The sequence below is a fragment of the Drosophila sechellia genome, chromosome 2L (assembly GCF_004382195.2).
Source record: "Drosophila sechellia strain sech25 chromosome 2L, ASM438219v1, whole genome shotgun sequence".
Lineage (NCBI taxonomy): Eukaryota > Metazoa > Arthropoda > Insecta > Diptera > Drosophilidae > Drosophila > Drosophila sechellia.
Genome location: NC_045949.1, coordinates 18,443,244 through 18,470,943, shown reverse-complemented (window position 1 = coordinate 18,470,943; position 27,700 = coordinate 18,443,244). Strand labels below are relative to the sequence as shown.

Here is a 27,700-nt window from a genome sequence, read left to right as displayed (position 1 = left end):
TATTTTCTGCACACATTTTCATCAACTAAATCTTATTCTACTAATCTTATACTACTCAAATCTTAGAATTCGATTTTTAACACAATAGAACTCCCGCTTCGATTTGAAATTCTCCAACATATTGTTTTGATAACAAAACTGATTACGTTTTAATTTTGCATTGCAGTGCAAGTGAATGAGCGACTGCCTTCATTTTGCTGATAAGCCGCTCAATAAAACGAATCTCGCGCGGAGCTTCGTCCCCGGTGATCAGTTGTATTCGAAACTTTGGGAGAACCGAACGTGTGAGCTGCTGGAAAAAAAACCAAGCCAGATCGGAGAATCGGAGGTGTACATACTATAGTGCAGCTATAATACGGATTGCTTAGAAGGCAGTTTCTGCAAACTATTAGTCTGGGAAAATGGAAAGGTAGAACTAGGCAGATTTCAAGTGATTAAGTGATTAGTACATGGAAGCAGCTAACAAAGTACTTTACAGTTTCTGGCAGGAAGTCAAGTCGCTGCTGAAGACCGTCTTCTGCTTTGTGGTGGCTATGATGCTAGTGCCTTTGCTGCTGTTATCATTCCTGTGTAAGTGAAGTGCCCGACATACATCCCCTGCAGTGATCGATGATCGGCGATCCGCGACACGCGCTGCCCCGCTGATAAGCCGCATAAATCAATAACTTCAAAAGGGGCCGGCCATATAAATAAACGATCCATGGGTTGATTAACCGATTCTCAGTCAGCCAAAGGATCATCCGCCGGTGGAAACACAAGAACGAAAGATAGTTATAGAGGAGGCAGAGAGATCAGAGCAGTAGGAAAGTGAGATAGTCTTGGAGAAAGTGCTGCAGATAAAGCTTTTGTTTATAAATAAAACAGATTACCTGTTGCACCTTTGCGGAACCCAGACAAGCGACCGAGCGAACCTTGACCAACTGAATTACTCATAAAAATTTCACCATTGATAAGACCAGTCTTCGCTGCTTGATGATACCCGCTAATCGTCGGGTATGATGTTGTATAGGAAAGTCTAGTGCTTGATTAGGATTATCGGACAATCCATTAAATTCAATTAATTTAATCTCAGGGTATACGATTCTTGGCCGCGCTGACTTTCATTCTTCGTTGGTTTCTTTTCCGAAATAGGGTATCAAGTATGCGGGAAACAAATTGCTTCCCACTGCTTAAATATATTGTTATTGTTTACGTTATTGGCTTCTTTAATGTTATGACTTTGATCGCAGATTTGAATACAGCGCTAAAGGTGAGAGCTATTAAATTTCGGCACTTCTAATCCCAATCCAAATTCCCAGGTGCTCACTTTGGCAACGAACTATCCAACTATGTGCTGAGCATAAAGTACCCGAACCTGACCATCTCAAAGTCCAAGAAGATCCGGACCTTAATCGACACGCCGAAGAATGCGGGCGTATTTCATTTCCTGTTGCAAGTGGAGGGCGACTGTGACTTCGAGCGGATACGGATGGCCTATGCCCAGCATCTGACTGATCTGAGGGACAAGACCGGGATGCTCCGGTTCCCCAAGCTGCGTCAAAAACTCGTCACCTGTTGGGGGCACTATGCTTGGGTGAATGACAGCAGGTGTGCACTTCAACATACCATATACCATAATAAATTCAAGCAATTCTCTTCTTGCAGCGGCTTCAACATCAACAACCACGTCCTGCTCAGCACCCACAAGTACCGAGGTCGTCCGGTTAGCGAATCGAATATTCAGGAGTATGTCAGTGAGCTGGCCACGAAGTACATCCCATCAGATCTCCCCCAGTGGCAGGTGATCGTGATCCCCAACTCTGATAGCACTCAGTCCTTCTACATACTCATTAAGCTGCACCACCTGATAATTGCCGAGGAGGAGGATCTGCATGTGAGTGAGATGCTCCTGCTGCAGGATCCACATAAGAAAAGCACGATGACCCTAAGCGATGGATTTGATTGGGACAGTTCGAGTCCAAAACTTTCCCGCTTTGTGCGAAAGCCGGAACACATAAGCAGACTCATCAATCACATAATCCATCTTATCATTTGCCGTTGGCAAAAGTTCATCTACGAATTTGAATCTCTTGAAACTCCAGATGGTTCAACGTCCAGTGATCAGGTTGGAAACCTAACCCAGTTGGTTTCATTGGTCGTAATTGTCCTGGTGAATGTCATTTTGGGCTATATAAGGAGTCGAACTATGCTTAAGAAACTGAAAAAGCGTTCAGTCAGCTACCGCAATGAAGTGGGTCGTTTTCAAACAATACGATTGCTTCTGAATAGGGAATTAGACCAAAGAAATCTTAATTGGTCGGTGGCCAGAAATGCGGTCTATAAGAGCTTGCAGCCAACCAATTTGGTCAAGGCCTTGACACGTTTCCTCTGGCGTCTAAATCTAAATCATGTTTTGCTCTTACCCTACCACATTTACTGTGAGTTTTTGGCTTTCGGTGATGTTCTGATCAAAGGTAAAACCTCCCATACATCCACATATTGCGCCAGACTGCACTTGTACGTACCCCTTCTACTTTACGCCCAATTGGAGTTTTTCAAAATTATCTGGGAGCTTTTCCAGGCCCCACGAAACATTTACGAAGTGCTTTTTGAACAGCCCACAAAGGAGTTAAACATTTTGCATAAAAAATCCTATGCAGGCAGGAAAATAGTCTCCTTTGGCCGATCAATAAATGGCGCCCAACTCAGGACCCGTAATCAGGGTAAATTCAATAGTGATCTCCGAGAATCCGACTTTAGCTTAACTTGCTTGGCAGGAGCTGTTCACGACTACTTTAATACGTTCTCAGGTGACTTGAAAGTCCCCAATTACTTGAACACCACTTGTAGGACCATAGACAAAGGGTATTTCACAGATCGCAGCGGGGATAAATCTGAAAATATTGGGGGTGTTGTCTTTCTGCAATTGCCTCTAAGGCAACCAGACGCAAATCACACCAAAGAACTCCATCAGATTGTTGAACGAATCAGAAAGCAACAGATAATCATATATTTAGCGTCTATTGGACAGACCAAGTACAGCCTTCTCACATCCCTTTTGCCTCACGTAATTACCAAAATATTCATCAACTTTTTCTCATACAACTTTCCAATCACAATCACTGAAATCTACGGAGCGACCGCTGAGTTTCAAGCAGCCTGGGGTCAGAAAGTCCAGGATGTTCTACTTTTCCGGCCACCACAATCGAAGACCTGCCTTTCCTTAAATCTTCATCGCTTTGGGGACAAATACAGACTGGCTGTGATGGCCGATACCCACCTGGCCCCCGATCACACAGTAATCACCAGATCCTTTGAGCAATATATGGAAACCATCACTCTGTAACTTCCTTCCCTCTACTTTTAGACTGGAGGGCAATCTCTATATGCATAATGTATGCGAAATAAAAACTATTTATCCAGTATTTAATTATGGTTTCAGCTTGTAGCTTTGAGCTTAAACTTACTCTAGTATTCGGGGTAGTACATGACAATGAAAAAATATATTTAGTAAGCCTGATCAATATACTCTAATCTTGGACTATGGAGAGCAACAACAAATGTTGTAAGCACTTTAAGGACCATGGGGCGTCGAATCCACCAGTGAGTCTTGGAATAAAAAGGTCAAACTTTAATAGTTTCAATACATTTAATGCAGCAATTTAAAGAGCACAAGGAGCTTAAATTAAGGGACCAAAAATACCATTATCGCAAGGAACGAATGAAGTCTACAGAGAATGAGCCTAAGTCCTACAAACATAATTATACGACAAATCAAAATCAGATAAGGGAGGACTATCATTGCGATCATAAAACTCATTCGTGCGAGGATCGTAAGTCTCCTCTTAGCCATGAACACCGTGCTCAATATTCGTTTTCAAAAAAATGTTTCAATGTTAATTATCACCCGGCACAAAATCAGCAGGTAAGCAATTTTGAAGTGATTTGTTTTTTTTTATATTTCAAATACCTTCAAACCGAAGTGGAAACACCAGTCGAAGTTTAAGGTGATGATGGAACCGAGTTCAAATTACACACCCAAGCATCCAATTGATCCAGCATATCTCCTTAATGACGGAAAAAGGCAGAAACCAGTCATAGAACACAGCTGTGGGGACTACCTCCTCTATAAGAATCTTAACTATGAACCGGACCCATCTAGTAAAAGTGAGCACTGTGGGGTGGAGGGTGGTTGTAATAACATAACCCCACTTCGTTTAAACCACCACCAGAAGCAAAAGAAAGACTTCTTTGACTACCTTAATGCGGCTAAAGCTCATTGCCAGGCTGCTTCCGAACGATTCCAGAATAAGTTCCCTTCATGCAGTAAGTGTTCCTCCTCCAACGAATCCCAATCGAAACCATCCAGCATAACCGTGATCAGTGCGAAAAGCGGAGACGATCTCAGAGCGGCAGTTCGGTCCCAAATAGAAGTCCAAGAGGCCTTGAATTCGTTTACACTTGAAGTGAAGGATAAAAGGGAGGAAGTACCATCCGAAGAGAAACGCAGTAACAAGCCCAAAAAGAGCAGAAAAATTACGTCTCATACGCAAGCCGAGAAGGTGGATTCCACTGCCGAAAAAGCCCAATCAGGTACCCCAAGGGTAGACGATTTAGAACTCGTGGATCTAAGTGACAGTCCTATTGATGTCGCTATTAGAAAAGTGGATGTAATTTACAGTCCTAGTTATGCAGACATTAACAAAGTAATTGACCCGGTTATCAGGAACGTTCAGCGCATGTATCTAAACACTCTGAAAGACGAAATGTCTCTTATCGAGTATCTAGTTACGGTCCCGGAATTAATTAAAAAAGCTTATAAGCATCCACTCGCTGAAAAAGAGCAACAAATATCAAGGGAGTGTTAAAAGCACATTTGAATTCTATTTATTCAATGTTTATATATTTTAATCACTACAATTTTATAAAAGGCAGTAACAAAATAGAACCCATGGGCATTACAAAATGTACACTTTTAAATAAAGCGCCAAATAGAACTCGCCTAAAGATGGCGCAATTACACGTTACAATCGATGTTACGATATATCCATCTATTCTTTCATTCGCAAGTGTCGCTGCGCGGGTTGCCGCTAGATGGCGCCTAACAGAACACTATTTATTGACTAGTGTTCACAAACGCTCCACATCTGAAGACTAGAGTTGAAAAACGACAGTGCGAGACGGCTTCTAGAACAAAAAAAAACTATTCGCGAATCGCTGAAAACGCCGCTGCGGAAATTCTGCCAGTCGAATGAAAATCGTGTGGAAGAGGGCGCGGGTGAATTGCAAACGGAGCGTAAGATAAAAGACACGGCTAGCTGAGAGGCGTCACGTAGACGGCCGACTGATCGATATTCAATACAGGCGTAGGGCAACACACGCACACACACCCATACGCGCGTGTGTGTGCCACTGCACACACAAACACATGGAGAACACTCGAGGTGGCGAAAATAATATAGAATTGGCCAACGGCGGCAAGGAATGCACGGAAAATGCACGAAAACCGGAGAAGAAGCCACTGGAAGGAGCAGTCGGTGCATCTATGCAGCGGGATACGCCTGAAAAGGGCGTAAACAACGCGTCGGCAGTGGAAAACAACAACGCAAATGCCCGCGGAAATGCCAGTCCAACAACTACAAGCACACAGCGAGAATCTACAACAACAACTACGCCAGTGGAACCAGCAGCAACAACTACAAACGGCAACACTTTACACACACAGCAGCAACAACAACTGCAGTCAGGCGATGGCAACGCAAATAACCCAACAACAGATGCACGTACAATGCTAGCTGCAGCTGAAGAGGGACAGGCAGTAGCATCGTCGGTGGCAACAACAACTGCAGGGGCACCCACAGCCGCAACAACAACCGCCTTGGCAGACACAACAAAAACAAGCACAAGTACGGACGAGAAGACAGGTAAAGTAAAGCGGAATTCGCCGAACACGAATCCAATGTCAACTAATGTGATTTGCACACCCACCCACTCGCCAACGCCGCCCACAGAAGAGCGCAACCACAAAAGGAAGAAGAGAGACAGGGAGCGGGATGAAGACAAGAATCGGCGCAGCAGCAACCACAGCAGCAGCAAGGATCGGGACAAGGAGCGGGATAGGGAGCGGGAGCGCGACAGGAATCGCGAGAGCAGCTCCAAATCCTCCAAGGAGACCGACCACAAGTCTAGCTCATCGCGCAGCAAGGAGAAGAAGTATCATCGCAGTGATAGGGACCGCGAACGGGAGAAGGAGCGGAATCGGGAGAAGGTGAGCCCAGGAACGGTTTCGAAAGTGCAGAAAGCTTACGAAAATGTGTGCAAAAGAATAGCTCTTGATTTGATGTAAGCTCTGATCCATTTCCAGAACATACAACTCTTTAAAAAGTAAATTTCAACAGTGAAACTAACGAACAAAAGAATCGTCAGGGTCTCACCACCCATTTACTACGAATAAATGCTGATTGCAAGACACGTGATCTTGAATACAGCGAGTCATAATTTTTAGAACCTTTTATATTTGATGCGCTACATGTTTATAGTATATTTTCACAGCTTACATAGTGCTATGTAAAACGTAGCAGGCTCTACAAGATTGCACAGCTGTCCATCATAGTAGAAATAACGAAGCACTACAAATTTATATTTTCCAGATTCCTTCCTCGTCGTCAAGCTCATCCTCGCACTCCAATCGAAGGAGAAGTTCCGACAGCAGCCGGAGCAGTCAGAACAGCTCCACCAAGTCGAAGGATCAAGGGGCAGAGCCTGTTTTACCTCAGGCGGTGGTTACTGCTCTCGAGAAGCAGATTAAGGTAGAGGAGGTCATCAAAAAGGAACCAGTAGAAACCAAACTAGAAGTGGAAGCAGAACCAGCACCAGTACTTAGTAACCTCATTAAAACTGAAGCGGAAATCAAAACGGAATCGACGGAGAAGCCAAACAAACCTCTAGTAAATGGCGAGGCGATAGCGAAAACACGAGATGAGGTTTCCAGACAGCTAAATTTCGGAGACCAGGTCTCCAATTCCAAGTTAATGCCTTCGCCGGCACCGAAAACCAGTTCGGTAGCGAACTCCACGACCAGCAGTCATTCCTCCAGCCAAAGTAGCAGCAGCCGCAAATCCTACTTATCGTCTTCGTCCTCTTCATCCTCCAGCAACCATCACAAGAGTTCCTCTTCGTCATCTTCTCGCCACTCCTCATCTTCATCTCGGGAGTGCTCCAAGTGCTACAAGCGCTCCAAAATTCGGCGAACCAGCGTGGGCGTTCAGTGCTTACAGCATGCACCAGCAACTGGACCCTGGCAAACCGTTCAGAGCCTGCCGCCTAGGCCGAACCGAAAAGCACCGGCTGGCTTGGAGAACCTAAAATACGGCTGCTACTTCCAGGTGGAGCAATATCCAAATGGCGGGGCCTCCATTGTTCACCTGTACCAACATGAAATCGACGCATTGTCGCCAGAGGAAATGGAGGAGCTGGTGGATGAGTTCTTTGAGGTGTGCTTTGCCGAGGATGAGCAAGGGTATGCCCACCATGTGATGGGTATCGTCCACGATGCTGCGAGGTATTTGCCCGATCTACTCGAGCACATGGCCGAGAACTACTCAACGCTGACGGTAAAGGCGGGAGTTCTCGGACGAAACTCCGATATCGAGACCTGTACAATGTCGCAATACAACGAGCAGGTAAATCCACATATGGGGAGTGCTAGCAAGAAAAATGTTAGAAATTTTTTTCGTTTCTCACCTTTAGGTGGTTCGCAACTATTGCCAAGGAACCTTTCGATATGGACCACTGCATCAGATCAGTCTGGTAGGCAAAGTGCATGAAGAGGTGGGCGGATACTTTCCAGACCTTTTGGGTCGTATTGAAATGAATCCATTTTTACGAAAGGTAAGCTTACTAACTTAACTTAACTGACTTAAAAACTTGACTAATCTAACTCTCTTATCTTAGACCATGCCTTGGGCTTGTAATTCTATACTCCAAACGGATCCTCGTCAGTCGAATGATGGCCCCATACTCTGGATCCGTGCTGGGGAGCAGTTGGTCCCCACAGCAGAGTTAAATAGCAAGACCCCACTCAAAAGACAAAGGTAAGTCGCATTTGGAGCAATTTTCTTAAAAGCCATTAATTAACTTACACAATTCACATGCAGGACTCGTATTAATGAATTGAGGAACCTTCAATATTTGCCCCGTTTGTCGGAGGCACGGGAGACGATGATCGAGGATCGGACCAAGGCGCATGCGGATCACGTAGGCCATGGCCACGAACGAATCACCACCGCAGCAGTTGGTGAGCTGCCTCTCATTGAAAAGCTGCTCTGAAATCGACTAATCGGCGTTATATTTCTATTATCTGTCCCGCAGGTATACTGAAAGCTGTACACTGTGGTCAAACTTACTCGCAGAACCGCATCACCAAAGACGTGGTCGCTTTTGCCGCCCAGGACTTTAACACAATGGTGGAAATGCTGCAGCTGGATCTGCACGAGCCGCCAATCTCACAGTGCGTACAGTGGATCGAGGACGCCAAACTTAACCAGCTGCGCCGCGAGGGCGTCCGTTACGCTCGTATTCAGCTGTGCGACAATGACATATACTTCTTACCCCGCAACATAATCCACCAGTTTCGCACAGTGACGGCGGTAACGAGCGTAGGTAAGGGATCGAATGCAACTTTTCTATTCTTAATCGTTCTATTAACCTAAAATTTTCTACTCTCAAGCTTGGCACCTGCGACTTAGACAGTATTATCCCGGCCAGGAGGTGATTAACGAGAAGAACAACCCTGTGCTAGCCGAAACACCTCACTACAAGGAAAAGCAAACGATCCTGCCAAACCCAATTAGCCACGACGAATGCGGCAAAAAAACGCCATCAAAGCGTGCACACGATGGCAGAACCAAGAAGAAACTTATCGACCTCGATGGCAAGGAGCGTCGATCTAGTGAGAGCAGTATAGACGAGCACCTAGCTGCAGGAAGTTCCTCGCCTAGCCAAAATCAAGAAACCAACAGCAACAGCAGCAGTCAGAGCGGCGCAAGTGGGGTTAGCACACCCAAAAAGAAGACCAGCAAGGAGGACTCCAAGATAGATATGCGGAAAATGGTTCTGGAGCACAAATATAAGCTGACCAAAGCAGCGGTAGCTGAAACTCCTGAGAAGGAGAAGGAGAAGCTCAAAAAGGATAAGGACAAGGAAAAGTCTAGGGAGAAGGATAGAGATAAGGTAAAGGAGCGAAGCAAAGAAAAGGAGAAGGAAAAAGAAAAGAAAAACGAAACTCCAAAAAAACATGCAACGCCAGCAAAGAGCTCTTCGAGTGAGCCCTCGCCCGCCAAAATTCCCAGATTAAATAATGACACAGCTCCTGCAACTGCTCCTCCACTGAAATCTACACCCTCATCTGCGCCACCTACTTGCACTCTTCCTGTAGCTGCGCCGCCTATCCTGTCAGGACTGCCACCGCCACTCGTGCCTCAGACGCCTTTCATTCATCGTCTAAATCAAAAGGAGCCCGAGATCAAGATCGAAGTAAAGATTGTTTCCGACAGTAAAAGTGATATCAGTACCTCCAATCCAGCTGTGTCAACAACAGCGCCACCACCGCCGCCACCTCCGGATCCGGTTGAAGATGTGGGTAACGAGCTAATTGTGGAGAGCACACCCCAATTGATTGTTGATCACGAAGAGGAGGTCTCTGAAGTGTGTTCCGAGGAGATTGTGGAAATGGATATACCGATACCCAAAGAACCAGTCCCAGCTGCTGCTTTTACATCATTGCGTAATACTCCGTCACCACTAATTAGTGCTCACCCCACTCTGGCAACTGCGTCCTTACCAAAATCTTTTATCCATCCACCAGTACCAATTGTAGCTGCACCACCTCCTCCGCCACCCAGTCAAATTGTGAAAGTGGTACTCCCAGGCTCTTTGACGCCTCTAACCAGAATGTCAGTGGTTTTGCCACCCTTGCCGCCATTGCCACCTTCACGGACATCTGCACCGCCACCGCCGCCGCCTCCTCCGAGCAGCAAAAGCAGTGCTATCACAATGCCCATATCAGCCACAGTTTCCCCGTTAAAACCCACCTACAAAACCATTAATTTGCCCTCCCACAAGATCATCATCGCAGGCTCCACCGCGGGAAATCGAGTCTCGATGGCGAAGAGCACGTCGAAGAGATCTGATTTGTTGGGATCCATCATAGCCAACATGGACAAGCCAGCGGGGAGTGGCCCCAATAGTAACTCCTCATCATCGACATCCTCGGCAACAACGAACAGTTCGCTATCAACTTACGCCGGTTCCAACAATAGCTTTTGAAACTGGGAGAAGAAATGGACGGAGGGCGAGAGTAGAGGCTCCTATTTGGACTCTATGTGAAACTATATATTTTGTAAATTTAAAAGCACTCTATATTTCGTAACGGATTTCGAGTAGCTGAATCCTTTAAAGGAAGATCTCAACTCTGAAAGGGATTTCAATACTTACTGAAGGTTGGCCATACAATTACATATTTTTTAGTGGTGCGCCAAACTTCCGTATATCATGTTGTACATTCTGCATGAGTGTCGCTATTATTTCATTTTTTTTTGAAAATTGTTATTCCTTGTTCTGCGATATTGAGCAGCCACAGTTTTTTGCTAAATGAGTGAAATCTCATCCAGTACCCAGAGATCTTCCTTTGTATATAGCCAAAAGCTTATATGTAGTCCTAAACTTCACATACAAACACCCTTATATTTGATAACGAAACATAGATTTATAAGCTGAATATGCGGCACTTGATAGAAAAGTAGTTTTTTAATTTATTTACACCACCAACCACACCGCAAGCACTTTTTAGATACAACAATTGAAAGTTTTTTAATGCAGGCTGGTACACTGAGCTGTTATAGTGTGTATTTTTAAAGGCATGCACCTATTGGCCAGAGACACTCGTTCTCCTTATAACAATACATTTAAAGGTCCCAGTTTGATTTCCTTCTCAACAACTTTTTTGAAAAGTGTTTTAAAAGTGCGTAGAACAATACACACATTGATAATTACTATATATATATATATACCATATATAACTTTAGGACTAAGCCAGCTTACACGTTGAAGAAACAATAAAGATTCGGATCGTACAAAATTAAAAATGCTTTTGATTAAATTAATTTGTCAAGCCCAAATAAAAAGAATTCAAACTTTCGGTTACGAAAATAACAGTTTAATTTCTACAGAAATAATACAAAAGTCGTATAAAAAGAGTATGCTGGATATATTCATATAACTAGGTTTAACAGATCCAAAGCCACCAAGATGTTGCATTGTACAAGAAGGGGAGCCTATAGCTTGGAGCGCAGCTCCTCGATCCTGCCTTGGGCGGATCGCTGCAGGTCCATCAGTTTCATGGCAAAGCCCATGTTGCCCTGGATCTTGATCTTGCCCTGGAAAAAGGCCTTCTGCGGTGGCAGCTTTCCTGTTAGCAGCTCAAAGACATCATCGTCGCTAATGATAAAGGTAACGTCACATTTTTCTGCAATAGAAAACCGAACACTTAGTATCAGTACTTTGCTTTATAAAGTAAAATGTGCTCACGTGTTCCATTGAAGACGATCTTTCCCTTGCCCTGCTTGGCATCAATTACCCAGAAACCGGTCTGTCCATTGGGTCCGTTGTTGACTTTAAAGCCGTAAATGGCGCGCACCTTTTCGATCAGATTGTCCTTATCCTCCTGCATGGCCTGCTCCAATAGTTTCAGCAGGGGTGCAACCTTAAAGCCATCCTCACTGGTAGCGGCCTTGCCCGCAGCGGTCAGATTGCGAACCACGCTGTTGGCAGCTGGGAAACCCAGACGATACAAAGCTACCACAACGGCACCACCCAGTCCCAGATTGTGCTGCAAAGCCAATTGAGCATTGGGCACCTGGCGCTTCTCAGCCAGTCCACGGAGCTGCCAGCAGAGCTCAGCACATTGAGCCAAGCCCGTGGCGCCCAGAGGATGGCCCTTCGAAATCAGACCACCACTTGGGTTGACCACGAACTTGCCACCATAGGTGTTGTCTCCAGCGTCGATGAACTCGCCGGCCTTGCCCTCTCCACACAGTCCAAGTGCCTCATACGTGACCAACTCGTTGGCCGAGAAGCAATCGTGCAGTTCCACCACCTGCACATCCTGGGGCTTGTACCCACTCTTGGCGAACAGACGCTGGGTGGCCAGACGGGTCATATCGGTTCCAGCAATCTTCATCAGGCTCTTGTCGGCAAAGGTTGACGCTGGGTCGCTGGCCATCTCCATGCCCACAATCTCCACAGCTTGCTTTTCCAATCCGTGGCGACGCACGAAGGCCTCGGAAGCGAGAATGGCAGCTCCAGATCCATCGGAAGTGGGACAGCACTGCAGCTTGGTCAGTACTCCCTCCACAACCTGGGGCGACTTCATAATCTGCTCCAGGGTGTATTCATCGCGGAACTGCGAGTAGCTAAGCGGATGAAATATGGCCGAAGATTAGATAAGGCATTACTAATGATTATAGTTAACTCTTACGGATTATTGACGGAGTGCTTGTGGTTCTTCCAAGCGATCTTGCCGAAATGCTCTGGCTTAGTGCCATACTTCTTCATGTGCTCCTTGCCGGCGTTGCCGAAGATCTGGGCGGCCATTGGACCAGCTCCGATCTCGGTCAGCTCACCCATCTCGGTGATGTGGCGCTCCATGGGATTGGCGCGATCAAAGTACTATTAAATGGGAAAATAATGGATTAGTAATCGGTTGTTTAAGGAATGCAATCTCGTACCTTGGAGGACAGGGATCCACGCTCCATCTTTTCGAATCCCAAAGCCAGGACACAATCTGCGTTTCCGCTCTCCACGATCTGCTTGGCCAAATACAGGGCACTGGACCCCGTGGAGCAGTTGTTGTTGACGTTATAGACCGGAATGCCGGTCATTCCGACCTCATAGATGGCCCGCTGTCCGCAGGTGGAGTCTCCATAAACGTAGCCGGCAACCGCCTGCTGCACTTCCTCGTACTTGATGCCTGCATCCTGGAGAGCTTTTGTGATGGCCTCCCTGGCGAAATCCGGGTAGCACACATCAGCTCGGCGACCGGGCTTCTCGAACTGCAGAGGGAACACGAAAACAGGGTTTTTGTTACCAGATTCTCAGAGATTGACATGGGCAGGCCAGAGTAATGAAATTCTAATGGTGCCACTTCAGGGGGCAAAGGATCGATTCTGATAGTCGTTATAATAATTATATTTATGATAATAGCATGGGGCCAAAAGCATTCGAGAGCAGATTAGCGTACGAAGTGCACCACAGTTCAAAGTCCGGCAATCGCTTAAGATTGCTCAATATTAAAGCTAATTGCAAGTTGCCAAAGCTGCTCTTTGAATTCTTTGTCTTGGTTTTGTTTATGTTTATCTTGTCAGATTGCTAATTCATGGAACACACACCTTGGTCATGCCCACACCGACAACGTACACACGGGTCTTCGACATTTTGCAGCTGCAGGATCGCGAGTAAAACAGGTAATACCGCAACTAGTGCTCGAGAGCAAATGTTAATATGAAAGGCGATTGTTTGCGATATTAGGAGGCTTAAGCCTTTATACGGCTGAACCTATCGGGCTATCGATACCGATTTCCACAGGGTGACCACATTGCTTCAACAAAAATTTGAGGGTACACTAAGCGAATGTTCAAGTACGCGCCCTGCGAACATAGTGTGCAGCCCTGGGTAAAGTAAAGAAGTTTATGCTTTTCATACAAATAAATATTTATAAGAAATTGGAAAACTCCCTAAAAACCAAGTCAAACGAAAAATTTGACCATTAAATGAGATATTTTTTGCAACGCTCATGACCTCTTATTTGAGTCCACAGTTTTGGAGGCATTGAAAAATATCAAAGCGGTGTATAGTAGCTGGTAGCCCTGTTGATAGCGGTGCCATTTCTAGCGGTTTGAAACTAATAAACAAGCAAGGGATGTGCTCGTATATATAATATTAACTAGAACAACTTTCTAAAATATAGAGATTCCCACCAAATGGTTATGTTGAATGCAGGTTTCTGGTTTAAAGATTTATGTTTTTGAACTGCATAGAATGTAAACAACAAATTTAACGGGAAACAAGCTGAACCGACAGTGCTGGCCTTATCATACCTATCGTATATAAGTCCGCAACCTGTTGATCCACTTCAGTCGATACAGAAAGTCCGATCCGTGATCCCGCAGAGAACAAACAGCCGAAAAATGACCAAGACCAGAGTTTACGTTATCGGAGTGGGCATGACCAAGGTTCGTCTGCGAAAGATTGACCTTTGTGCCGCCTTGGGTGTTAATATCTATCCGACCATCTTCCTCCGATTTCCTGCAGTTTGAGAAACCCGGTCGCCGAGCTGATGTTTGCTACCCGGACTTCGCCAAAGAAGCCATCACCAAAGCTCTCCAGGATGCGGGCATCAAGTTCGAGGAAGTGCAGCAGGCGGTTGCCGGCTACGTTTATGGAGACTCCACCTGCGGACAGCGGGCCATCTACGAGGTCGGGATGACCGGCATTCCGGTCTATAACGTGAACAACAACTGCTCCACGGGATCCAGCGCCCTGTATTTGGCCAAGCAGATCGTGGAGAGCGGAAACTCCGACTGCGTCCTGGCTCTGGGATTCGAAAAGATGGAGCGTGGATCATTGTCCTCAAAGGTACAAGAGTGCACTTCTGAAAAATACGACGACTGATCCATTTGCTCTTCTAATAGTACTTTGATCGCGCCAATCCCATGGAGCGCCACATTACCGAAATGGGTGAGCTGACCGAGATCGGAGCTGGTCCAATGGCTGCCCAGATCTTTGGCAATGCCGGCAAGGAGCACATGAAGAAGTATGGCACTAAGCCCGAGCATTTCGGCAAGATCGCTTGGAAGAACCACAAGCACTCCGTCAATAATCCGTAAGTTTAGTCGAAAGTTCACCTTACGCGTGTGCTTATCTTATCGCTGAAAACAGAGAAACAAGTAGACCGTAGGCCATCATCCACTTGGTATTGCATGCAGCTGATCCTCACACACGCCGCTTTATCTGTCCCCATTGTTTCTTTTAGCTACTCGCAGTTCCGCGATGAATACACCCTGGAGCAAATTATGAAGTCGCCCCAGGTTGTGGAGGGAGTGCTGACCAAGCTGCAGTGCTGTCCCACTTCCGATGGATCTGGAGCTGCCATTCTCGCCTCCGAGGCCTTCGTGCGTCGCCACGGATTGGAAAAGCAGGCTGTGGAGATTGTGGGCATGGAGATGGCCAGCGACCCAGCGTCAACCTTTGCCGACAAGAGCCTGATGAAGATTGCTGGAACCGATATGACCCGTCTGGCCACCCAGCGTCTGTTCGCCAAGAGTGGGTACAAGCCCCAGGATGTGCAGGTGGTGGAACTGCACGATTGCTTCTCGGCCAATGAGTTGGTCACGTATGAGGCACTTGGACTGTGTGGAGAGGGCAAGGCCGGCGAGTTCATCGACGCTGGAGACAACACCTATGGTGGCAAGTTCGTGGTCAACCCAAGTGGTGGTCTGATTTCGAAGGGCCATCCTCTGGGCGCCACGGGCTTGGCTCAATGTGCTGAGCTCTGCTGGCAGCTCCGTGGACTGGCTGAGAAGCGCCAGGTGCCCAATGCTCAATTGGCTCTGCAGCACAATCTGGGACTGGGTGGTGCTGTTGTGGTTGCTTTGTATCGTCTGGGTTTCCCGGGTGCGGCCAAGGCCAAATTGTAAGGGATGGGATCTTGATTTTGTAAATATTTGTATTAAACGTGAACTGCTTTATATAAAACTTAATCTGGTTCTTGCCAATTCTGTTCCAGTAAAATGTATTTTGGTTTCTGATAATGTATCACGTGTATTTGCCTCAGCAATAATTAATTTCATAGTTTAAATCCAAAGGTAATTCTTGAAAACCAAAACAGTAATCTATTGATTGGGTTTATTTGCGTTTCAGCTTGCGGTCACATTTAGGTTCTCTTCTTTTACACATTCGTATTAGTCCCAAAAGCGTGATCACAGGTAGTATCAGGGTTACGGCCACGACCAAGTAGACATCCAAGGAGTAGTAAACAAAGCGGGGGAGATGCACGGCACTTGGTTGGATCAGAGGAGCTCCCTTCGTCTCCGCCACATGTTCCACCCACCAAATGGCCGTCTCCAAGGGACCCTGGATGCGGTTGTTGTACGCTGAGGCCACCTCCGTGGCTCTGGCCTTAAAAGCAGGATCCAGTGCCTTGGTCAACGCTTCGTAGACAGTATTTTCATCCAGTTTCTTAAGCTCCAGTTGCAAGGCCATTCCGCGCTGCACCAATGCGGCAATATTGAGCGATTGGTCGCCATAAATTGGGACACCCACAATGGGCACAGCACTGGAGACCGCCTCCGTGGTGCCCATTAAGCCACCGTGGGACATAAATACCTTTAGGTTTGGATGAGCGAGGATGTCTCGCTGAGGTAGCCACTTCCTGATGTGCAGATTTGGTGGCTTATTGGTCAACGTGTCATTTTCATACTTCCAGATGACCTCCTGCTCCAATCTTCCAATCGCTCTAACGATTCCATCTCTTCGAGCAGCGGAAAGAGAACTAGCTTTCAGCTGAGAGCCCCAGCTTATTAGGATGACTCCTTTGGGTGCGTTATCCAGTATTTTTTGAAGATCGGAGGGCAACGGTTTCGGTGGACTTATGTGCACACCTCCCACTTCGATGACGTTTGGGGGCAAAGGCTTTGGTCCACTCAGCGAAAAGTGCTGGTTGACTAGCATCAGAGAAGTATTCCTCACCAAGTCCTCCGTGGACGGCAGTCCAGGACCGAATCTTTGACGAATCAAGGCATTTCCGGCGGGAACTGTGAACATTCTAGACGAGATCAATGTATCAATGTGGTCGAAGCCCACAATCCCATAAAAACTACTTACTTGTACAGCAAGTTGAGGGAGTGCACAGTAATCCAGTTGCCCAATCGTCCCGCAAAGGACATCTGCTGCGATTGTCCCTGGAACAATGCTGATATATACGATGGGATCAGAGGAGCTCCAAATCGTTCATAGTGCCATGGCATCAGGGCACAGCTGCTCATTCCAATGACCGGGGCTTGGAGCACATGGGCCACACTAATCGCACAGTCAATATTGAACTGCTCTAGTAAAATAACATCGTAGTAGCCCGGAGGATTCTTAAGGATCTCTGATAAGGCTCTGCTGTGCAGTGTGGTGTTGCAGTCCTCTTTTCCCATGTTGTGCAGGATAAAGAACTCTATATAGTGAAATAGGAAGTTGAAGGGCCGCTCGAAGTCCTGGTAAAACCGATAGAAAAGTCAGTTTCTTAATTTAAGTATAGGTTAATAGAAAAGGTTAAAATCAGAGATAAGTTCTGAATATAATGATATAATCTGGGGGTCACGTTTACACATTTCAGAGTTCGTATTACTTGAAATATAATAACACCACCACTCACTCATCATTTTAGTTATGACCCTTTTATGTACCCCTTTTTTTTGGGTATACCAACTCATTTTGAGATGTCTTTACAACGCACCTCTAAGCTAATAGTGTCTGTCAAGTTGGAGGGCGGCAGCAAGTGGTCCTTGTATCCCTGCGGAGGGTCCTTGTCCTCGAAGGGACTGATGACATCCACGCTGTGACCACCCTCTGCCAATCCGCGCATGATTGGGTGAAAGAACTTGAAGTGACTGATGGCCGGGTGCGGAAACAGACCCAAAATTCGCAGGGAATCGCTGGAAGCCACCAGGGAAAGTAGCGCCAGCAGGCAGAAAGCCTTCCAGCCACTCATTGTGCTGGAAAACAGAGGGAAAGGGTCAAATTCTTGTCGAGTCAGCGGGGCAAATCGATTTTCGTGATGATATGAGTTTTACATGCTGTGGAATGCACTTCTAAATTTAACAAATGCGAATATTTTTTTCATTTTACAATTAGCAAACAAAAATAATAAGCTCACACGGAGAGATGATAGAGCTAGATCCGGAACGTTCAGAAGATGAGCATCAACTGACGCCGACGAGTAAAAAAAAGCTCGATTAGGCGCCGAAAGCATACATATACTTTATATACATACATACATAATTCAATCTTTACATAAGGAATTTCACCTACGAATTTAAGAGCATTTCAACATTAATGATACGCACGGCATTTAATAAGAGGCACTTATTTTTAAAGTGTAAATTATTTATTTCCGTACTTGAAACGATCTACAGATGTTTTATTTCTTCTAATGGTTAATTTCCGTACTTGTAACAATATTCGGAAACTACTTTTGTTTTAATCGGGTAAATCCCAATAGTATCAAACATTAATTTCATTTGGCGTCGCTAGGATTACATCTAGATTAGAGTCTGTGGGGGAGGCGTCTTTAGAATTAAAAATGTCTTACACAGAACATATAAAATATCACATAGACCACAAACGAAGCTGTGCAGGGATGAGCCGAGCTAATCCTTCTTAGTCTTCTGGGCGGCACTGGATCCGCAACAGAGTCGAAGGAGCCACACCCAACTAGCAATGATGCTGCCCAGGACGAGGGCCAAAACGGCATAGACGTCCAGGGAGTAGTACACGAATCGGGACATCTCGACGGCACTGGGCTTCAGCAGGGGAGCTCCGCCAGTGTGGGCCACATGCTCCACCCACCAAATGGATGTATGTAGGGCCTGCTGTGGGCGGTGGTGGAACGAGTGGGAGACGACCTTGGCAGCATCGTGGAACCTAAAATTCGAGTACATTTAGTTTCGGCCAAAGCTTTGTATAACATGGTGCTCTCACTTTTTGTCCAAAGCCTTCTTCAGTGCCCTCATCACCGTGTTTTCGCCTATGTCCTCGAAATTCAGGATGGTTCCCATGCCTCGCTCGACCAAAGCGGCCGTATTGACAAACTGATCGCCATACATGGGCGTCGCAACCACTGGGACTCCACAGTAAGCTGCCTCCGAGGTGCCCATGAGTCCGCCGTGGGACATAAACACCTTGACGTTGGGATGACAGAGGATATCGCGTTGAGGCAACCACTTCATAATGTGCATGTTGGGTGGCTGGTTAGGCAGTGTTTCGTTCTCCCACTTCCAGATAACCTTCTGCTTCAATCGAGCCACCGCCCGAATAATGCCATCCCTTTTCGCCGCCGACAGGGAATTCGCCCGGATCATTGATCCCCAACTAATCAGGATCACTCCTTCCTCAGCATTGTCCAGAATGCGCTGCAGATCGGCGGGCAGGGGCTTCGATTTCTGGATGTGGATGCCACCCAGCTCGATGACATTGGGCGGCGTTACCTTGGGTCCAGACAGCGAGTAATGCTGGTTCACAAAGAACATGGATGTGTTCTTTACCAGCTCACCCACGGAAGGCACGTCGTGGCCGAATTTGTACTGAACCATGGCGTCGGCAGCGGGAACCGATAGTAATCTGCGAGCGAAAACATTAATTTAATTGGATATGTAATGGAATTCTTTAAGAAATTGTGAGACCCACTTGTACATCCAATTTAAGGCGTGGGTGCTGAACCAATTGGCCAGTCGTCCGCCAAAGTTCATGTGCTGCGACTGGGCCATAAAGAGCGCCGGGATGTGGGAGGGTATCAGAGGAGCTCCCATTCGCTCAAAGTGCCAGGGCATCATCACACAGCTGCTCAAGGCGATCACCGGCGCCTGGAGCTGGTGGGCCACTCCCATCATGCAGTCGGTATTGAATTGCTCCATGATGATCACATCAAAGCGTCCCGGACGCCTGAGGATCTGTTGCAGTGCTTCCGACCGGAGCGTCAGGTTGCATGTCTGTTTGCCCCAGTCGTGCAGCAGGAAGAACTCCTGGAAGTGACTGTAGAATGTGCGCTTCTCGAAAAACTAATAGAAGAATAGAATAGTTAAAACATCACGTAGTAAATCATATTAAATATTAAGTCAGGTTACTCTGAATATATAGATAAGTATTTCCCAGATTTATGACTATTCTGAGTACCTTTTTCAATGAATACAATCATTTCGGTTAGTTTAAGCACGAACAATAGTTAGGTTTACGACACGTAGATATGTTCATGGGATTTCCCTTTTCACTCACATTGAGATCAACACTGTTCGTGAGCTTGTCCATCCCGGTGAGGGGGAAATCCTTGTAGTGGGCAACCGGATGCTTGTCCGGGAAGTGGGAAACCACGCTCACGTCATGACCCGCCTCCGCCAGACCTTTCATGATGGGGTGGAAGAAGTGGAAGTGGCTAACTCCGGGATGGGGAAACAGACCCAGCACCTTCAGCGGACCAGCGGCCTCCACCAACTCGTCCGGTTGGCTAAGTGCTAGGGCCAGGAAAAGCAGGGCAACCCGCGGCGACCACATTGTACCCTACGGCAAGTGAAATAAATTTAATTAATTTTAAATTAATCACAAATAATTAATTGGAACTTGTCCTCAAATATTCAATTAAGATCACTATTCGTGACATGTGTAATTATACTATAGAAAAACTTATAAAGGGCTTTAAACTGTAAAATGATACAGCAACATTCAAATAATTTTTATGACGGATGTACATTTTACAAATTACTTTCGTTGCTAATAATTTTATTATAGCTTTTTAAGAAAAGTATTGGTATCCAAAATCTGAAAATTGAATTTAGAAATGGAATTTGCATGAGAACAGATTATCCTTAGCGTAGCAGAAACAGAAACACTTGTTGACTCTTGGGTTTCTTGGCTTTTCAGTATTTTCGTGCGACCTTGAGCGGGGCGGTGGGCGGCAGTGCGCATGTCGCGGATGCGAGAAATGCAGCGAAATTATGTAAAGAATGCGGGCGAAAGCAGCGAAGGAAAACACAAGAACAACAAAAGGCACGGCAATTGCATCACAAACGGCACTGCACCAGCTAATATATTCACAATTATCGCCTGGTGAGGGTCTTTCATCCGGAATTCAATTGAACCGCTGAACTGGATACACACACAAAAATAAACCAAAAACCGCTGAGTCGCCGCTTTCGAACATAAATCCTGTTCTGGCTCACCTTCCACACCTACTTACTTGTTAGACTGCCGACGAGCGACTGACTAAATTCGGAGACCACATCCGAATGAAAGCTTTTCGGCCAACGCTCGAGTCCGCAGCCGAAAATGCTCAGTCAGCGATCGGAAATCAATCGCAGTCTTCGGCGGTGTTGGCAATCTGGCTATATTGTAGCCAAACTATTATCATTGCTCTTACAAAGTATTTGTATAATTAAAAATAAATATTTTATAATATAACCTTGTAACGAACTGATTTTCTTTATTTCGCTCGCTACTGATTGCAGCGGCTAGCTCAGAGAGTTTGTGCGTTCGTCCCACCAAATTTATGATTTGTGTGATTGCCCGACCAAGGAAAAGCAATAGGTTCTTGATATAGTCGTTTATTGTGCTATTTCTAATATAAGAAATAATTCTTCTAGAGAATTATGGAGATCTCGCCACTTCCTGCGGCGCTCCTGTTGCAACGCCTTCCTCCTTGGTACCGCTGGCTCCTTGACGTGGACGACGAGTCGGTCCGGTCGGGACTAGGATGTTATGGGGCACGGGTGTATCGTCCCGGGTGAGGCAACGCTCGTCCTGGAACCACCCGTACCGACCACGGACTCCACTGTCCGCCTCGAACCCGCTCCGTCGCAGTCGCCTCCTCTGGCAGAACCCCCGCCGGTCGGTCTGGGTTTAGGATGTTATGGGGCACGGGTGTATCGTCCCGGGTGAGGCAACGCTCGTCCTGGAACCACCTGTACCGACCACTGACTCCACTGACCCTTACGGACACGTCGGGTTCTTTGCCTTAGCTTCCGAAGGTCCTTCCGCCGGCCGGAACGGATCTAGGATGTTATGGGGCACGGGTGTATCGTCCCGGGTGAGGCAGCGCTCGTCCTGGAACCACCTGTGCTAGCCACTGACTCCAACGATCCTTATGGCACGTCGGATTCTTCTCCTTCGCTCCCAGAATCTCCACTCGCTTGTGGCGATTCGTCCTTCTGAGTCCTTCGGGCTTCTTGGCGGCCGATGCTCGCACTGCTCCTTTTCTTCGCGTTCGCCCGCGTGTTCGCACTTCCGATACCTTCGATTGACACTCCGACACTCGGCCACCTTCCGCACGCGATCTCACTGTCTCCTTCACTGTCCTCCATTCGTGCTCGCGCCTACCCTTTATAGGCCGCAGGGATCCCGTTATTTCCCTTTTTGCGCACGGCCCGCTTGGGTACAAGGTCCACGTATTGTACCGTTGATTCACGGTGCGTCCTTTTTGTGCCCGCACCGTTACCGTTTAACCGGCCTGCCCTTGACTCGCTGGGGTCCAAGGTCCACAGCGGTACCGTTAGTTCACGGTGCGTCCTCTTTGTGCCCGCACCGTTACCGTTCGACCTCTTCGCCCTTGGCCAGCGGAGTCCAAGGTCCACTGCGGTACCGTTAACTCTCTCCCGTCACGTCTGTTGCTAGGCCGCTCCCCTACAGGAGATTTTCCCCTTCCTTCGGTGAATTTTTAAAACTGTTGGTCCCGGCGGTCCTCCGCCCCGGTGTCCCTTCGTATCGGCCGCTTTCCTGTTCCTTCCATCCGGTGCCGCTGACGATTCCGCTCCATCTGTTCGACATTCAAATTCTCCCGCCTTCCCCTCCCGCCCCAAAATTCTTTTTGTTTTTTTTTTGTTACCATGCCGGTGTTGTAAAAAAACCCAGACATAAGGTTTTCATTGCCGTCTGGCGTCTTTATTCGGCGACCGTCACTCTAACTTCCCCGCCCCTCCGTACCTTAAGGCGGTAGCGCTGCCCGCCCAGCTCGAACAACTTGGCCCAGTGCCCTCGTCGATTCCGGGTTCCTTGTCGAGCCGCTTCCTCGGCCACCTGGGGCGGCCAGTCTTCCGTCGGTACCTCTCTCCACTTCTGCCCGTCCAGCGACGCCTGCCTGCAGGGGCATGGGCGGGGCGGCGGCTGCCGCGCCTCTGGGCACGACATCTGCCTCGGCAGCTTTGGTGGTGGTGGCGCCTCACCTGGCGCAGGCCAGCTCCACTCCTCCTTCTCCGGGTTTGCTTCTCCCGGGCTCTCCTCCCTCGGGCCCTCCTTCTCCGGGTTTGCTTCTCTTGCTCGGGCGCGCAATCGCGGATCACGGGACTCCTGGTCCGGCGTTCTCCAGCCGATCGCTTCCGCCTCTTCCCAAACCCGGGCTTCCGGCGCGCCCTCGGTCTCCACCGATGCGGGCCACGCCGCCGTCATCCGGGGTGGTGGCAGTGGCGGTGACTGCGCCGCCGTCATCCGGGGTGGTGGCGGTGGCGGCGACTGCGCCGGCGGCGGCGGCTGCCGTGGCGGCGGCGTCAACGGCAACGGCGGCTGCGGCGGCGGTAGCTGTCTTGCCAGCGGCTGCGTGGGCTCCGGCTGCTCCGTGGTTGGTGCCCATAACGCCTCCTCCTCCTCTTGCAGCCGATCCAACCGCTCCTGCCATGCGGTCTCGGCGGCGGCGACCCTCCGCGCGTCTACCATTTGCTGGAAGCGCCGCAGGGTGGCGACTCGTGCCTCCATGAACCGTCTCGTATCCACCGGGTCCTCGGTCGGCGGCGTGACTCCGAGGCGTATCCGTCCCTGGCCCTGCGTAGCCCGCCGGACGCTCCGGTAAGCCATCCGCGCCCTGGCCTTCCGCGCGGTCTCGTCCTCGACCGATGACACCTCCGGCGTGACCGTCTCGCCTCCGTCATCTTGGTCTTCTTCGCTCTCCGAGGAGAGGGTGATGACCTCGGCCGCGCCCTCCTCCTCCGCCATTGGCTGGTCGTCCTCGAGCTCTATATCCGGGATTTCCTCCGGGTCCTCCACACTTCCCGGGGATGGAGATCGCGACACCAGGGGTGACGCCAGGAGCTGGAGGTAGGAATCGGAATCCCTACTCCATATCGCTCCGGGCTGTTCCCCGGCGCCGGTCTATCCAACTTCCCGGGCGTTAAACACGTGCGCTGCCATGGTGATCTCAAATTGAAAAGACCAGCTCGAGCCGCGCTCTCCGCGCCGAAACCTCGGTTTGGCTTCTGCTCCTTATTCCGTTATTCCGTGGGCCTGTACTGATAACGGAGCTTGGCTGCGTACCCTCCCTGTCCCGCTCTCGCGCTCTGACGGGCCTGTGTGTGTGTGTTGCTGACTTCTGCTTCGACTCGATACCTTGTATCGTCTTCCCCCTTCCTCCCCCGATTCAATTTTTTATTTATTTTTATTTTATATATTTCTCCTTATTTTTTTTTTTTTTTTTTTTTTTTAAATTAATTAATTTTTTTTTCTCCCTCTTTTTTTTTTTCTTTTTATTATTTAACCTTTTTTTTTTTATTACTTTATTTATATTTATTTTTTTTTCTTCCTCTTTTTTTTTTCTTTTTACTATTCATCGAAGTCTCCTGGCCCGTCGGCGTCCGCGCTTCCCGGCTTCAGATCGCTGATGTGAGCAGTCTTTTCTTTCTTGGTCATCTTGTGTTCTAGTACGCATATAACTGGTGACGTGAATTTCTTTATCGTGTACGGCCCGTCAAAATTTGGGGCTAATTTTGACGCGAAACCTTCGGCTGCCTTCGACAGGTGGTGCTCTTTGGCCCATACTGTGTCCCGCACCTTGGGTCTCCACGGCCGTCTTCTGAGGTTGTAGTGCCGTGCCTGATCCTGTGCCGACTTCTCCATATTCCTCCGCACCAGTTCGAATATTTTCTTTAATTTTTCCGCATTTTCCCCCGGTGTCTGGATACACTTTCCGGTCCCGGTCGTTTTCTCGTCAAACAACGCGTTGGGCAGCCTCGGCTCCCTTCCCTGCGTTATGAACGCCGGCGAGTACCCTGTGCTCTCCGCCACACTTGTGTTGACCGCCAGCTGCAGCTCCGGCCAGTACTCGTCCCATGTCCTATGATCGGCACCTGTGAATTGCGCGATCATTGTTTTGACGGTCCTGTTGGCCCTTTCCGTAGGGTTCTCTTGCGGGGTATATGGAGCCGTGAGCTGGTGTCGTACCCCCAGCTCCTCCAGAAACCTCCTGAACGCCCTACTTGTGAACTGCAAGCCGTTGTCGGTGATCATCACTTTGGACACTCCGAATCTGGCCACTATCCGCTCTCGAACGGCCTTTCGCAGCGTCTCAGTTGTCGCCCTTCTCATAGGGACGATCTCGGTCCACTTTGAAAATCTATCCACCAGGACCAGCAGCATTGAATTCCCATGCTTCGACCGCGGCAGGGGGCCCCCGAAGTCTGCGCACACGGTTGCCCATGGTTCTTCCGGCACCTGTGTTAACATCTTCCCGGCCGCCTGTAGCTGGCTGGACTTGTACTTCATGTAGCTCTCGCAGTTTCGTACATACTTCCTTATGTCCCGATGCATTCCCGGCCAATGATACCGGGCTGCAATCCTGGCAATCGTCTTGCGGCTTCCCAAGTGTTCTGCAGTTGGCATGTCATGGTTTTCGGTCATGACCCGCTGCCTCTGCCCGATCGGTACACACATCTACCGCCCGATGCGGTATGTGCCGGTATAGCTTCCCATCTTCCTCCAGATAGTCCGGAAACTTTTCTGGCTGCCGCTCCACTTTTCTCCGCATCCCCTCCAGCCACTTACATCCTTGCTGTTCTCTCGGTTGTCCGTTGTCCTCCACGCTCACTCTTCGGCTCGTCTCCTGCAGTGGTTGTCTCGAAAGCGCGTCGGCGACGATGTTCAGCTGACCCTTCCTGTACGAGATTTCGAAATCGTACTGTTGCAGCTCCAACGCCCACCTCGCAATCCTGCCGGACGGACTCTCGATGTTATTCAGCCATTTCAGAGCCATATGGTCCGTGATGACCTTGAAGCGATAACCCTCCAGGTACGGTCTCAACTTCCATTCATTTCGGGCCCTATTACTTGGTCCAATGCCCGTTGAAACGTTGCCGACGCTGAGTGCAGTCCGAATGGCATCACTTTCCATTGGAATAGCCCCTTTCCCGGCACCGTAAACGCCGTATACTGCCGGCTCCCTTTTTCCAACGGAATTTGCCAGTATCCGTCCTTTAGGTCTAGACTGCTTATGTACTTCGCCTCTTTTAGCTGGTCCATTATGTAATTTATCATCGGCATCGGATACGCATCCTTCACGGACCTTGCGTTTATCTGCCGGAAATCTACGCACAGTCTCCATTGCCCTGTCTTCTTCCTCACCATCACTATCGGTGAGCTGTACGGGCTTCTAGACGGCTCGATACATCCTTTATCCAGTAGCTCGTCGACCTTGGCGTTGATCTCCACTTGCATCTTAGGGTTTTTTGGGTAGTACCGCTGCTTGACCGGTTGATCGTCCTTCATTGTTATCCGGTGCTCTGCCACGGTTGACGTCCCTTGAACGTTTTCTAAACTAGCCAACTCCGACCTCAAGAATTCGTCCACGTCCTCCTCTGAGAAATCAGACCTCTCCACGACTGCTACTGAGAGCTTTTCCTTTGGCCTGCTTTGTCCCGTTGAGCACACTGGTATTGTTACGGTCAGTCCGGCGCACTCCACACGTGCTCCCACTCTTGTTAGGAAATCCCAACCCAATACCAGTGCGTCGATTATGTTGTGTAGGATCAGCAGTTGCATTCGAACGGTCCTCTCGCCGAGTCCTATGTCGACCTCGATCATCGATGTGACCTCTTCGTACCGTCCATCTGCCATTTTAACTTCTCTTCTCGTAGGTAAGACTTCTCCTGCCGCCTGCAACCTGTCCGCTAACTCCTCGCTAATAAAGCTGGCCGTAGCTCCAGTGTCCACCGTGGCCTCTATCCCTACTCCGTCTATGAGCACTGTGGCGGACAGTTGCCTTTCTTCCACCTTCAGATTGCCCATTAATTTTGAGGGGCAGCGTCTTGCGAACCCTGGTTGACCCTCTGAGGCTGGGGTCGCATGGCGTTTCCCGCTCTGTGGCAGCATTCCAGAGTCCTTGGCCCGATTCTTCCGCAGGTCCAGCAAAAATTAATTGGCCGGTTCCTGCACTCCTGCGCCCAGTGGCCCTGACCACCGCATCTGTGGCAGGCTTGTGCTGGGTTTGGCACAAAACCGTGCCGCACCGGGACCGGTTCTCTTCTGTATTCGATGTTCCCCGGCGGGCCTGCGGTGTCATCCTGGCACCTTCTGCACACTGCGTTGTGATCTCCCCTCGGGAGTTCTCGCTGGTGGCGGGTCCTATTATTCCGCTCTAAGTCGAACCGTTCCCTTTGGGTGTCCAGCTCTTCGAACTCGTCGGCCAGAGTCATCAGGGCATCCAGGTGTCGGCACTCATATGGGCGTATGAACATGCGTAAGGCTGGCGTGCTGTTTTCCCTTATTCTTGCCAGCGTCTCCTTCTGCGACATTCCTAAGGGCCGCATCAGGGTCTGCATGTCCACCATGTAGTCCTTAAAGTTTTCGCCGTGTCGCTGCTTCCTCTGCCTGACCTGGTCCGCCAGCTTTGTCATGAACCCTCTAGGCAGGAAAAATTCCTGGAAGCTTTGTATGAACTCGACCCATGTCTCCCAGAACTTGTTGTTGGCCATAAACCACTTCAGGGCTCTGCCCGTTAGTAGTTCCGGCATCGCTCTTGGGATCTGGTTGATGTCGAGTCCATATGTCATTGCTGACCATTCCACCTGTTCCAGGAACTCTAGCGGCTTCTCGTTCCCGTCGTAACGGAAACTCCACTCTCGCACCTGTTTCGCCACCTTTGCGTCCTGCGGTGCTG

At 48.5% G+C, this 27,700-nt stretch overlaps 6 protein-coding genes across 7 annotated transcripts; 4 read left to right on the top strand and 2 right to left on the bottom strand.

Moving 5' to 3' along the window:
• The first annotated feature begins 258 nt into the window (after positions 1–258).
• LOC6614600 lies at positions 259–3,409 on the top strand. The gene is made up of 4 exons (XM_032727564.1): positions 259–409; positions 479–570; positions 1,299–1,587; positions 1,645–3,409. Exons 1-4 carry the CDS (start codon positions 402–404, stop codon positions 3,323–3,325), a joined length of 2,070 nt encoding a protein of 689 aa, XP_032583455.1. The 5' UTR covers positions 259–401; the 3' UTR covers positions 3,326–3,409.
• Positions 3,410–3,461: 52 nt separating this feature from the next.
• Positions 3,462–5,032, top strand: LOC6614599. Its single transcript, XM_032727570.1, has 3 exons — positions 3,462–3,582; positions 3,638–3,904; positions 3,963–5,032. Exons 1-3 carry the CDS (start codon positions 3,523–3,525, stop codon positions 4,845–4,847), a joined length of 1,212 nt encoding a protein of 403 aa, XP_032583461.1. The 5' UTR covers positions 3,462–3,522; the 3' UTR covers positions 4,848–5,032.
• A 124-nt stretch (positions 5,033–5,156) lies between these two features.
• Positions 5,157–11,123, top strand: LOC6614598. 2 transcript variants are annotated; one of them, XM_002038990.2, is made up of 8 exons: positions 5,158–5,903; positions 5,991–6,247; positions 6,630–7,661; positions 7,729–7,869; positions 7,933–8,072; positions 8,136–8,275; positions 8,350–8,640; positions 8,708–11,123. In XM_002038990.2, the coding sequence occupies exons 1-8, from the start codon at positions 5,408–5,410 to the stop codon at positions 10,303–10,305; spliced, it is 4,095 nt and encodes a 1,364-aa protein (XP_002039026.2). In that variant the 5' UTR covers positions 5,158–5,407; the 3' UTR covers positions 10,306–11,123. The 2 variants fall into 2 exon arrangements, with proteins under 2 accessions (XP_032583454.1, XP_002039026.2); XM_032727563.1 differs by having other exon boundaries at positions 5,157–6,247.
• A 101-nt stretch (positions 11,124–11,224) lies between these two features.
• On the bottom strand, positions 11,225–13,551 carry LOC6614596 (non-specific lipid-transfer protein). The gene is made up of 5 exons (XM_032727565.1): positions 13,425–13,551; positions 12,765–13,088; positions 12,515–12,705; positions 11,566–12,449; positions 11,225–11,503 (listed from the first exon to the last, which is right to left on the bottom strand). Exons 1-5 carry the CDS (start codon positions 13,467–13,469, stop codon positions 11,313–11,315), a joined length of 1,635 nt encoding a protein of 544 aa, XP_032583456.1. The 5' UTR covers positions 13,470–13,551; the 3' UTR covers positions 11,225–11,312.
• A 606-nt stretch (positions 13,552–14,157) lies between these two features.
• LOC6614595 (non-specific lipid-transfer protein) lies at positions 14,158–15,794 on the top strand. Its single transcript, XM_032727569.1, has 4 exons — positions 14,158–14,267; positions 14,347–14,670; positions 14,727–14,917; positions 15,068–15,794. Exons 1-4 carry the CDS (start codon positions 14,223–14,225, stop codon positions 15,729–15,731), a joined length of 1,224 nt encoding a protein of 407 aa, XP_032583460.1. The 5' UTR covers positions 14,158–14,222; the 3' UTR covers positions 15,732–15,794.
• Positions 15,795–15,835: 41 nt separating this feature from the next.
• Positions 15,836–21,120, bottom strand: LOC6614593 (UDP-glucuronosyltransferase 2B15). Its single transcript, XM_002038985.2, has 8 exons — positions 21,029–21,120; positions 20,071–20,352; positions 19,486–19,856; positions 18,781–19,419; positions 18,451–18,723; positions 17,537–17,795; positions 16,918–17,294; positions 15,836–16,858 (listed from the first exon to the last, which is right to left on the bottom strand). Exons 2-8 carry the CDS (start codon positions 20,344–20,346, stop codon positions 15,940–15,942), a joined length of 3,114 nt encoding a protein of 1,037 aa, XP_002039021.2. The 5' UTR covers positions 20,347–20,352; positions 21,029–21,120; the 3' UTR covers positions 15,836–15,939.
• Positions 21,121–27,700: the final 6,580 nt, after the last annotated feature.